At 37.0% G+C, this 12930-nt stretch overlaps 1 protein-coding gene across 1 annotated transcript in view; it reads left to right on the top strand.

The window, feature by feature from the left end:
* ndst4.S (N-deacetylase/N-sulfotransferase (heparan glucosaminyl) 4 S homeolog) overlaps positions 1 to 10528 on the top strand; it is a 147446-nt gene extending 136918 nt beyond the window's left edge. Inside the window, exons 14-15 of the mRNA XM_018243367.2 lie at positions 5486 to 5956; positions 10292 to 10528. Of these exons, the coding sequence (XP_018098856.1) occupies positions 5486 to 5605 (120 nt within the window). The 3' untranslated portion in view covers positions 5606 to 5956; positions 10292 to 10528. The remainder of the gene's footprint in view (positions 1 to 5485; positions 5957 to 10291) is intronic.
* The last annotated feature ends 2402 nt before the right edge of the window (positions 10529 to 12930 follow it).

Here is a 12930-nt window from a genome sequence, read left to right as displayed (position 1 = left end):
TTTACAGTATTCGAGTCATTCCTTTCCCTGGGAATAATTCCATAACATAACATAGTGCATTCTGGATCTGCCTAAGTAAGGTATCATGAATATGTGTTCGTGGCTGTAGGCAAGGATCCAGTTCCTCCTAAAGGTCTTTAATTGCTGCCCTAAAGCAACTCACTAGATCTTCCTTTATTAATCCATCTGATGTTGTTTAGTAACGCCTACTCCTAGGAGTCGTTAAATTTCACAGTAATTATCGCACTATTATCGCTGTTAGTGAATAATGCGTTAGGATTAATTCTATTCCATAAATATCGCAATGCGATTAGAATTCCGCTGAACAGAAATGAAGAATGAATGCTTGCGATATGTCTATTAACGCATGCGAAATTACTTGGATGAATCGTTCCTTAAATAACACATCTTAAATAACGCACAAAACTGTGTGTCAAGGAATATCGACCTTTTGTGGATCAGCCCCATGTTATTTTACATGCAAGAAAAACAACCCTAAATATGAATGCCAGAGGTCTATTAACAGTTTTATGCCCGATGTGCATAGGTTTACCAAAAGTATGCAATATGCATGAACCCCGAATGAAAATAGTGCATATGAATTTGCTTACCTGCCAATTCAGCTTTTGCAATCTGAGCCCCCTGACTGAGCAAGATCCACTAACTGTACAAAGACCCCAGGAATACTGTATATTACCATATATTTTCGGAAAGTACACATCCTGACGAATCCAACATGGGTAAAAATGCCTTTCTACACCAAACTACCAAACTGCAAAACTATGCTACAAAAACACTAATGCAGGAATAAAATTGCAATAAAACCACAAAAATAACTCATCCAACAGCTTAATTAGTGGTCAAAATACCTGATCCAATATTCACCAAAATAAACAGTTTTTAGGTTAAAAAAGAAGATGAGTAAAATCAATAAGTTAAAAAAACACTGTTTGTGAGTTTTTGTGTAAATATGTATGTAAACATGTTGTCTGTTTCTGTCTGTGTGTAAGTGTAAATACTGTAACGTCACTCGTCCAAACGGTGCCGTCTCGGGGGGTTTAGGTAGATTGCAGGGATCGGGTTGGTCTCAGAAAACCACAGTTCACACTCAGCATTGAGTTTTAGGCTGACCGCAATCAGCTTTATTCACATATAACCGGCACACAGGAGCATATTGGAAAACAAAACATAAAAAGAAATCCTAGCCTGTCCGGCTCTAACTAACATACAGTCGCTCCCTCTCTATACAATAGAGAGGGTCTAGCATCCAACTCTACAAAAAACAATTGTTTGTTTGGTTACTCACTGTGTCCGGCACTCCCCTTACTGCATGCAGGCAGTTCCCCAGGAAGAGAGAGAGAGAGTAACTCTGAGACACACTGTTTAAAGGGTTTCCCCTGAAGTCTAACGAGGCCACTAATTAGCCAGGCTTCACCAAAACCTGGATAGCCTGGTGAATGGAAGTCCCACCCGCTCACTTCCATTCACTCCAGGGCCCTTTTTACCGGCTTTTCCAAAAGCCAAATGCAGTGAAAGAACACTCTCTCTGCTCTGCTGACATACTTTCCCTGGAGCTTAGTATATATAAGAGAGAAATCTGGGAGAAATATAAACACCTTCCACCTCTAATCCAGCATTTCTCTCACAATACATATATGTGAATAAGTGTGCAAAAGATAGAAAAAGTTTGAAAAACAAAATATAAAAAAAGCAATCTTCAGTAAAATGTGTTTGTAAGTGTGTAAAATCTATGTAAGTGTACTTAAGTGAGTGCAAGTGTGTAAATAAGGGCTACTTACTGTTTTTGGAGGCATGCTGTCACTGCTGGAGGGTTCCTGGAGGTCCTTGGTACAGAGCTGTTGCACAACAGGAAATGTGTGGGTGGCACTGAGGGGAAGATGAAGCTGGGAGAGCAGCAGATGCAAGACGCTATTGCATCTGCTGCTTGGAGGTTAGTCCTTACAACAATTGCATTGCAGGACCGACATGACAGCCCCTAGCCTTGCTGCCCAGGGGGCTGTCATTCCTCCCCACTTTCTGCAGAGGTGGCCGATGCAGAAAGAAGGGCTCATCTGCAGAGAAACGTACAGAGTAGGTTCTTGGCAGATTGAGCCCCTGCCTAGGGTTAAAGGAGAAGGAAAGCTACGGAGGCATTTTATTGCCAATAGATTAGCTGCAATAGTGCAAGCTAGAATGCTATATTTATTCTGTAGAATGTTTTACCATACCTGAGTAAAAAGCTCTAGAAACTCTCTGATTTTTTAGGATAGGAGCTGCAGTATTAACATGGTGTGACATCACTTCCTGCCTGAGTCTCTCCCTGCTCTGGGCTCAGATTACAGTAGAGAAGGGAGGGGGGTGGGGAAGAGGAACAAACTGAGCATGCTCTTGCCCAGGGCAATGAAGTTTAAGCTGAAGGCAGGAAGTCTGATACAGAAGCCCATGTGTACACAATAGCAGGAAAGAAATGCAGTGTTTCTTTTGACAGGGGACTCAGAGCAGCACTACTTTGGGGGTTTACTGGTATATTTAGATGGACCTTTCTGATAAGGCTTACTTAGTTTTAACCTTTCCTTCTCCTTTAAGGGCCTTAATGGGCTTGAGCCCAGGCAAAGGGTTAAGGCCCTTAATGATATCTACAACTTTTCAGCAACAGATGTTAAAAAAGATGTTAAAGGGATACTGTCATGGGAAAAAAATTTTTTTCAAAATGAATCAGCTAATAGTGATGCTCCAGAAGAATTCTGCACTGAAATCCATTTCTCAAAAGCGCAAACAGATTTTTTTATATTCAATTTTGAAATCTGACTTGGGGCTAGAAATATTGTCAATTTCCCAGCTGCCCCAAGTCATGTGACTTGTGCTTTGATAAACTTCAATCACTCTTTACTGCTGTACTGCAAGTTGGAGTGATATCACCCCCCTCCCTTTTCCTCCCCAGCAGCCAAACAAAAGAACAATGGGAAGGTAACCAGATAACAGCTCCCAATACAAGATAACAGCTGCCTGGTAGATCTAAGAACAACATTCAATAGTAAAAACCCATGTCTCACTGAGACACATTCAATTACATTGAGAAGGAAAAACAGCAGCCTGCCAGAAAGCATTTCTCTCCTAAAGTGCAGGCACAAGTCACATGACCAGGGGCAGCTGGGAAATTGACAAAATGTCTTGACCCATGTCAGATTTCAAAATTGAATATAAAAAAATTGAATATAAAAAAATCTTTTTGCTCTTTTGAGAATTTCAGTGCAGAATTCTGCTGGAGTAGCACAATTAACTGATGCATTTTGAAAAAAACATGTTTTCCGATGACAGGATCCCTTTAATATCTAAAAGTTAGCCTGAAACCAAACAAGACATCATCTCACAGCTTCATGTAGATATACAGTATGTAAGATTTATGCATTCTGTTTGTACATGCAAATCTGCAGAGTGGTACTGTACATGGCATAACTATAAACCACATGACCTCGTTGATTCTGCATTAAAGTAGTCATAACAAATTATTTTATTATTATTTTATTTTAATACATGCTGTTCTCATGTCGCTATAGATGCTTTTAATTGCTTGCTTGTGAGCAATGAATGCATTGCTAAAAAAGTTACAGCAAATGTTTAATCTAGTCACATGCATTGGTCATGTGTGATTTAAGCCCATTCATCCACACACTGTGTTTAAATCTTGAAAGTTCTGGGGACCTATTTTATGAACTCTGATTTTCATAGATTTTCAATTGGATGCAAGCCGGGTGATTAGGCCAATATAGCAGCTTTATTTCTTTCTATGAAACCAAACCAGAGTATCATTTGCTGTGTGTTTGGGATCATTGTCTTGCTGAAATGTCCACTCTTGTTTCATCTTCAGCATCCTGATAGATGGCAGCAGATTCTTATCAATTATACGAAGTCTGCTAGCCCCACGCCATGATGTTCCCACGTCCAAACTTCACTGTTGGTATGGTGTTTTTGGGGTGAGGTGCAGTGCCATTTCTCTTCCAAACATGGTGTGTGCAATGACATCCAAAAAGTTAAATTTTGATCACATCTGACCAGGCTATATTTTCCCAAAATTTAATTGGCTTGTCCCAATGTTGTGTAGCAAACTTTAAACAAGCTTCAACATGCCTTTTCTTCGGCAGTGGTGAAAACATGCATAGAGGCCATGTTGGCTGAGTGCATTACTTATTGTTTTCTTTGAAATAACTGTACTTGGTAGGTAAGGTTCCTAAAGCTCTCCACTAGTGATCCTTGGCTCTTGGACAACTCTTCTGATTATTCTTTTGACTCCTCTGTCAGAAATCTTACTAGGAACACCTGGTTGTGGCCAGTTTAGGGTGAAATGATGTTCTTTCCACTTCCAGATTATGGCCCTGGAACATTCAGAAGCTTAAAAAAACATCTGTAACTCATGCCATCAGTATGTTTTGCAACAATGAGGTTGCGTTCCTCTCAGCATATTTGTTGTGAGTGACATTCTGCTTATATAGGCCCTATTCTCAGATAGCAATGCTTCATGCCTTTAAGAATGAAATTCTGTGTCACCCAGAGCAGTAACAGAGAAACATTTACCTCCTGCATTTCACTATCACCAAGCTCACTAACATTCTTGGTTGCAGTCTTAGCTTCTATGCTGTGCTACTAAAACCCTTCCTCCTGGAAAGTTATCATATTCTCAGGCACAACTGAGACTCAATATTCACTGTAGTCTGCTACACACTAAGACCCTATATCCTCCACCTTAAGGAAAATCCAAGAGACTTATTGTTTCAGCACTTTTAAATACAGTCATGGTTGTTGACTGATCCTCTCAGTCACATAAGTCTTCTGTAAGAAATCACATAAAATATTTACATCCCTAGTGTAGCTGTCGCTGTCCCTCATTGATGTCAACTGTAAGATAGTTTTAGTGATGGGCGAATTTATTCGCCAGGCACAAATTTGCGGCGAATTCCCACTATTCGCCGTCGGTGAATAAATTTGCAAAACCGCAGTCAAAATGACTTGCGTCCTTTCGCGAATTTCACGGCGAAGCGAAACGCCCCAAATTCGCCCATCACTAGTTAGTTTACTTTTTCCACTCTACATTCAAGGGAGAACACTTTTCATTTAGTCCAATTAACCACATCCCAATATCAAAAAATATGTCTCAAATATTCCCCCAGTTGCACTAAGGGCATTGAATTTATTTATCCAGCAGGGCAACACCTAAATGGATCCTTTAGCAGGAATTAATCATCCCCAGACCTACAGTTCTTCCATACTCTATCAAGTAGGAAAGCATATTAGTCCACTGCTTCCCTTTAAAGTATACAGCTACCAGCTTCTTCACTCCCCCCTCTTTTATCCACTGTATATAATTTTCCCCTACTACACATTGTGCCAAATCCCCCTTGTTCAAGTGTATTGGTATAATTTAATTATTTAGCATCTTGTAGCGCACTTGTTTTCTTGTAACCACCTTTCTTTTATTTTTTGTTTACAGTCAAGAGCTTTTCTTTCAACTTATTACCAAGACCACAATATTGAATTGTCCAAGGTTCTGCACAGACTGGGACAACCATTACCTTCATGGCTGAGACAAGAACTACAGAAAGTGAGATAGCACTGGAAAGTTGGACTCATAGAATTTAGCAAATCTGCAGTTTCTACAGTTAAAAATACAAAACCAAATCCTTCTCCTTCGGACACCTGCGATTATCTGTAATGACCCTCTGTGTAACTCACATTGTCGAAAAAGTTTATACTTGCACGTGATGGAAGATATAAGCCTCATTATGTCAGATCTCAGAATCATGGTTGACATATGTTATTTTACACAAGGATATAATCTAAATGTATCTTGGGATACCTTCTTCCTGCATTTATTTTAATATCAGAGAGTTACACCAACATAAACTACTGTCTGAGAGAATCAAAGCAATGAAGAATGGAATAGTGGGCTCTGAATGCCAAGGTTAGTTGGTCCAGTAAATAAATAGTTAATACTTAATACTGCCATGTTGAATGTTCATCATTCATGAAATAACATTTTATTTTTTCACATTTACAAGGCATAACAGAGAAAACCACCTTCACATTTGTGAAAACATGATTTCTCAAGGCAAATATATACAAAAGTATTCAAAGGCTAGCAGTTCACCATGCCTTTGCACATCAAGCTGTGATTTTCAAATGGATTTAGCTCAATAAAAGCTCCCTACAGAGCTCAGAAGTGCTCTTCAAAATTATTCCTTTCTTTAGCCATTCATTTGTATTTTTCTTTTTTTTTAGTTTTTTTCTTCCAGCTTATTACTAAATTCTAAATGATATTTGGCAGCAATTTGAAGGGGAACCAAACTTCAGTCTTTAACATAAACATAATAAGTCAGAGGAGCTTTTGTAGTATTAATTGAAAGGTCAGCACTTCACTAAAGCTATCACTCCAATTATATTAATTCATAATGGATAAACCCTTCTATGCCTTTATTTGCTTGAAGCTCCAAAGCCTAATAAAACTGGTGTGCTAATATATAGCATTCTTTCCTTCTGTAGTATGATGTCATTTATCAGTGTTTTTTTTATTTATTTTAAGGTAATGTAAGCTTAATAGTGTATATCCTAATGGCCATATGTCTCTATTTTATTCCTGTGGACTTACAATTAGCACTAAACAAGTTTATGTACCGACGATATCCAGTTTTGATAAACTTACATTACAAAACTGTTAATTTCTTTAGGTTTCATACAGTTATTATTCTATTATAGTGATAGAATTTCAGCTATAATGCTTTACAGAACTGCTGCATTGTGAGAAAAACAAATTGACAATGGCACCTAGCCTAGATAGCCAATGTGGCTATCCAATGTGCATCATTTATGTGTATCTCTCTGTGAAGTGCTTTTTCAGCCTATGAATCAACCAATGTAAGGTACATATAATGTGTTTTTACAACAGCAACAATGTATGCAGAAGGTTAAAAGTTGTTAAAACAAAATTCCCATGGCACAGATAATCCCCCCCCCCGCATAACAAATGTTGCTTATCTGTGAGCCAAAACAAAGGGGGACGGGATACCTCAAAAGGACCAAACATGGAGTACCCACATTTTCCAGGTTTGCCCTGTTTAGCACAAGAAATAACAAAAACATTGATTTTCCATGATTATAACAATGGGTATAAAGTATTTTTAGTACCTAGTAAGACTAGGGGGCAGATTTACATATGGTCGAATATCAAGGGTTAATTAATAAATATGACCATATTCGGCTGCCGAATGTAAATCCTTCGACTTCGAATATCGAAGTCAAAGGATTTACCGCAAATAGTTTGATAGAAAAATCATTTGATTAAACGATAAAACAATTAAATCCTTCTAATCGTTCGTGTCGAAGCTTTTTTTAAAGAGACAGTACTTCGACTATCGAATGGTCGAATATTCGAACGATTTTTAGTTTGAATCGTTCAATTCAAAGTCAAACGTCGAAGTAGCCAATTCGATCGTCGAAGTAGCCAAAAAAAACATTCGAAATTAGAAGTTTTTTTTATTCTATTCCTTCACTCGAGCAAAGTAAATGTGCCCCTTATTCATTGAATGCCATGTTAAAAAAGGCAGTTCATGGTTATTTCAAATGGCTACAGATTCCATAGACTAGAAACACATTTAAATTCTTGATGTTAGTGCTAAGAAGCTGTTTTAGAACCTGTATTTATTTGGGGCTCTGTCTTTAATATTATCTTGGCTATCTTTTTTTTAGTATTAGCTTAGAATCCGCTGAATAAATCATGTTTGGCTTTGCTTGCCCAACAGATCAACACACTACAATAAAAACTTCAACTGCAATTTAACCAATGGTCAAATAACTGGCATGTACTGTAGATTCAACCACATTTTATTTTATTTTATTTTTACTGTTACCTTTAAGTTAGGTCGTTAGAAGAAAGATGCATTGCCTGATATGAGTTTCTCTATGCAACAATAGTATAAACATAAATACATCAAGTCCTTAAAATGTAAGCTGCTAAAAAAATCTAAATTTAAAACAGTCGACATCTGGAGAGTAATTTTTGTTTTGCTTCCAGCTAACTCCTAATATCTCAGGTCTACTGTTATCAATACTGTGTCAGAACAGTGGATTTTGAATAGAGTCACAGTTATCAGTTAAGATACTGAAACCTTATATTGTGCCTCTTGGACTTATTTGACTTCATGCATGATAGACCGTATTGACAGAAATGAGATCTGGTTACTGGGCAGAGGGACTAAGTTATTGAATGACAAAAGGGTCAGGCAAATCAGCTGAATGATGGCTGCATACACCTGCAGACACAATAATTGCTAAAATATCTAATCCTTCTTTAAAGAAACCAACTAACCAACAATGTACTACAATCATTGTAACACAAATATGATTGCTTGTTGGTCTGTTTGTGTTGTGATCAATTCAAAAAATAAAGATTAAAGGAAAACAAATGCAATTAAAAGTGGATCTTGATTGGCTATTTCACTTGTTCTGAGTCTAATCTAATGTCAAAACATGCCAGGAGCTCACAAGAGAACCATAGACTGTAGGTCTCCAAAGCTTTATTTATCCTCTCCTCAATTAGCATCTTTCTTTACCTAGTCTTTTTTATGTACATGCTATAATCTACCCTTCCAACTAATTTGCCTTTTTTGTTCCCATGCAGAAATATGGAATAACCATGAAATAGGCCAATTGGTTAGGAGTGGGAATACATTTCCTGGTATCCCAATGGGTCAACCAGTCCAACACTGGTTCAAATGCTATGCATTGGTAATTGAGTTTGGACAGCAATTTTTAGTCTGCCTTTGTCTAGTGTGCGGTCAGTTTTATTAAATAAAACCATTAATATCAAATGCCTCAAATACACTTTTCTAAACTATTTCATTTAATTTTTTGCATATGTTTAATCAAGTCTTCTTTTACTAAAGGTAATCAGTATTCAATTTTCAAGCTGTTCTGCTGTTTTCTTATAGCTAATTTATTAGCCATTAAGCATTAAATAGCTACGTATATAGTTACATAGTAAGTTGAAAAAAGATACACGTACATTAAGTTCAACTTTGTATGTCTATATATAAACTGTCTAACTGCTAGTTGATCCAGAGGAAGGCAAAAAAAATGCATTTGAAGCCTCTCCAATTTGAAGGAAAAATACTTCCTGACTCCAAAATGACAATCAGACTAGTCCCTGGATAAACACGTTCTATGAGCTATCTTCCATAACTCTGTATTCACTCACTTGTTAAAAGACATCCAACCCCTTCTTAAAGTTATCTAAACTATCAGCCAGTATGACTAATTCAGGGAGAGAATTCCACATCTTCACATCTCTCACTGTAAAAAACTCCTTCCCAATATTTAGATGAAACCACCTTTCTTCTAATCAGAATGGGTGACATTATGTCAGCTGGAAATATCTATTGGTAAAGAAAGCATTAGAGAGATTATTATATGATCCCCTTATATAGTTATACATACTTATATTATCCCTTAAGTACCTCTTTTCCAGAGTGAACATCCCCAACTTGGCCAGTCTTTCCTCATAGCTAAGATTTTCATGCCTTTTAACAGCTTAGTTGCCCTTCTCTGCACTCTTGCTTATTCAGTAATGTCCTGTTTGACTACTGGAGACCAAAACCGTACAGCATATTCTAGATGGGGCCTTACTAGCACACTGAACAGTGGAAGAATGATCCCCTCTTCCCATGAATCTATGCCCTTTTAAAAAGCTCAAGACTTTATTTGCCCTTGATGCTGCTGACTGACATTGCTTGCTACAGCCAAGTTTATTATCTACAAGGACTCCAAGGTCCTTTTCCATAATGGATTTGCCTAGTATAGTCCCATTAAGGGTATAAGTGGCTTGGATATTTTTACATCCCAGGTGCATGACTTTACTTTTATCAACATCGAATCTCATCTGCCACTTAGCTGCCCAGATTGCCAGTTTAGAAAGGATGCCGCATTCCGGGTGGAATTAAATGGACTGCATAGTTTTGTGTCATCTGCAAACACTGATATATTACTTACAATACCCTCCCCAAAGTCATTAATTAAAAAGTTAAATAAAAGTGGACCCAATAACGAGTCCAGAGGGACCCCCACTAAGAACCTTACTCCAAGTAGAGCATGTACCATTAACGCAGCTGTTTTTGTTTAGAAAAAAACACAATTTTTTTACAAAATCTAACTTTGTTTTTAAGTTACAGTTATAAGATATTTTAACAACTGTCCCTATGTTAATTCAGTTTTTTATGTAATTTATGTTCCTTTTTTAATATTTCAGTTGATCTGCTTAAGGAAGATGTCAACATGAGGGCATAACTAATATTTGAGCTTCTTCACAAGAGGATTTCTTTACAGAAAAAAGAAATGAGCTCTCCTTCCATACCAAAACCTAATCTTTTCTGGATATATATAAAATGTTGTCTCATTTATGTTTAGTATGGAAAAAAATTGAATTGCAAGACTTGTGGACTGAATTATGTTTATTTTTATCACACCAAACTATTTTTATTTGAAGTAAAATATCTTTTTTCCTTAAGGCTTTTGTTATATTGTATATGTTGTGTTTGGAACTACAATGTTCTAACTTCAAGCTTTTAAAAAAAACATGGCATGAATTTGTTATAATCAGATTCTCCCTACATTTTAAATACAATCTAAGTTCAATTTAACTTCATCTACATATTGAAACATCCAAGAAACGGTGGGCAGCACAAGGGTATAGACCTATAATTACCTCTTGCGCAAGGTGTTAAGTACAGGGCTCCAAGTAGTCCTTTTATACACAGATGCACAGGTAAGTGGGTCCCAACTGACCACATGCTGCACCTTAAATAGAGTCTTTTAGGTCATTTGAGTAAAATCAAAGTCACAAACACAATATCTCGTATTTCAAATTTTAATTTTCAGAACTTAAATTTTCTAAATTTATCAACCCAAAAAATGTGGCAACTGAAACCTTGACAGAATCTATGATATTTTTCAAGTTTTGAACACAAATTAATTTTTCATGAATATGCTAGTGAAATTACAAAAAGATTGCAATTTTTTTGCAGTTGAGTTTTGAAAAAACCCTAAATGTAATAAAAAATACTCAACTTTTCAATTTCTACATCTTAAAACTGTAATGTGTGCAAACACACAGTGAATCAATGAGGGAAATGAATGCAAGGGGAGAGTTTCAAGACTTAACAAATCCTTGCCCCATATAATGCCAAATAATGGCAAAATCCTCTAAGGGGTTGGCTTAATTCTTAAAATCTGGGGCCTTTAAATGAACTCCAATATTATTATATTTTTTTTAAAAATTATTGATTTTTGAAAGGTAGCAGCCATTTCACTGAACTTTCTTAAAAAACTTGTGACGCAAATAGCTATAAATGGTATTTTACATTGGGCAGCACAATGTTACTGGCAGAATGAATGGCAGTGAAGAAAAACCTTGGTTATCCTTCTCTGAGTATATGTCCTATGGCCTCTTGCCATTAACATCTATTTAGCCCATGCTCAGATGGTTTAAGCAAAGTAGTGTGGCTTGTTATTAAACAAATAATTCCCAGTACCAAAGAGGCTACATATATTTACAAAGTATAGTACGTAGGTGTAACGTTCTCGTTGTCCAAACCTTGCGCAGTGAGCGGTATGCTCAGTTGTACAGGTTAACCCTGTGGTCTCCTGTGTTCAACGACGCCCTTTTGGGGCCCCGGGCTTTCTGCTGTAGAAACCAGCAAGGATGTGTGTGGCTAGAGACAAGTCCATAAGCGAGGTACCAGCAAGGATTTAAAAGAGTCGTAGTCAAAAACAGGCAAAGGATTCAAGGCAGTCGGCAGGAATTGGTAATCGAAAAGTCAGGCAGGAGTCAAAACCAAATAATCAAATTTTAGATACGCTTGAGCAGGAAAATTAAACTGAAGCCTAGCTTGGGCACTAACAAAATGGTGGACTGGGCTTTTAAACAGGAATTGGCGCCAAAATTTCAAATTTGGAGCTCAATAGTGACGTCATGATGCGGGCCTCAGAACGCCCAGCTTCAAGGACCAGTGTCGGAGGACACTAAGCAGGAAGTGCGTGCCTGCACACAGAAGCAGACAACAAGGCCAGGAGGAGTTAGATCTCCCGGTGCGTCTTACAGTGGGAATGCAATTTGGGTACTGTCAGAACAGATGAAGAAAGTGCATTTCAGCTTTTATGTTCCAGATAAGCTTGTGATTTTATATTTTAAATGCATAAATATTTCAGGGGGATAGATATAACATGCCAAATGCTTATTATAACAAGACTCCAAATAAACAATTCTTTAATAAATGTTAGTATTTTCAATATATTATTTCATGTATGGATAAAACATTAATGTATATGTTAAGAAGTATAAATCAGTATTTCCACACAATCCTTGCCTTAAGCTTATTTTAATAAAAGAGATACTGATGCATGAAAACAAAGATGCATTTTTTAATATCCATTCAGTATGTAGGGGTCTCGTATTACTTTCCACCATAAACTGAAGGCTTCATTGTTTTGGTATTTGCCTGACTCACCTGGTGACTTATCACAAAGAGTATCTGGGACTTTATAGTGCAACAGAATATCTAGCATTCCCAAAGTAATTCATCAGGATCATTTCACTTACGCAGAACAGAAGACAGAAGGCTCTCTGTCTAGTGTAGGCTTTTTAGATATAAGAAAAAGTAACCAACCTGGAATACATTTTGGAGAATTTACAACAAGGTATAAGTTTAACACCAGGGGATAGCATGGCTGAAACAAAACAAGAAAAATATTCACTTCTACATGATGAGTCAGATTTGGAAGAATATGATAAAACTAAACTTGGCCAGAAAATGCATCAAAATGGGTAAGTCAACTCAATGTATTTTTGGTAAAAAGAAGTTACAGTTGGACAGAAACAAAAACAGCTTG

This window comes from Xenopus laevis, chromosome 1S, assembly GCF_017654675.1.
Source record: "Xenopus laevis strain J_2021 chromosome 1S, Xenopus_laevis_v10.1, whole genome shotgun sequence".
Taxonomy (NCBI): domain Eukaryota; kingdom Metazoa; phylum Chordata; class Amphibia; order Anura; family Pipidae; genus Xenopus; species Xenopus laevis.
The sequence above is the reverse complement of the archived record's forward strand: the minus strand, read 5'-3'. Positions and strand labels throughout refer to the sequence as shown.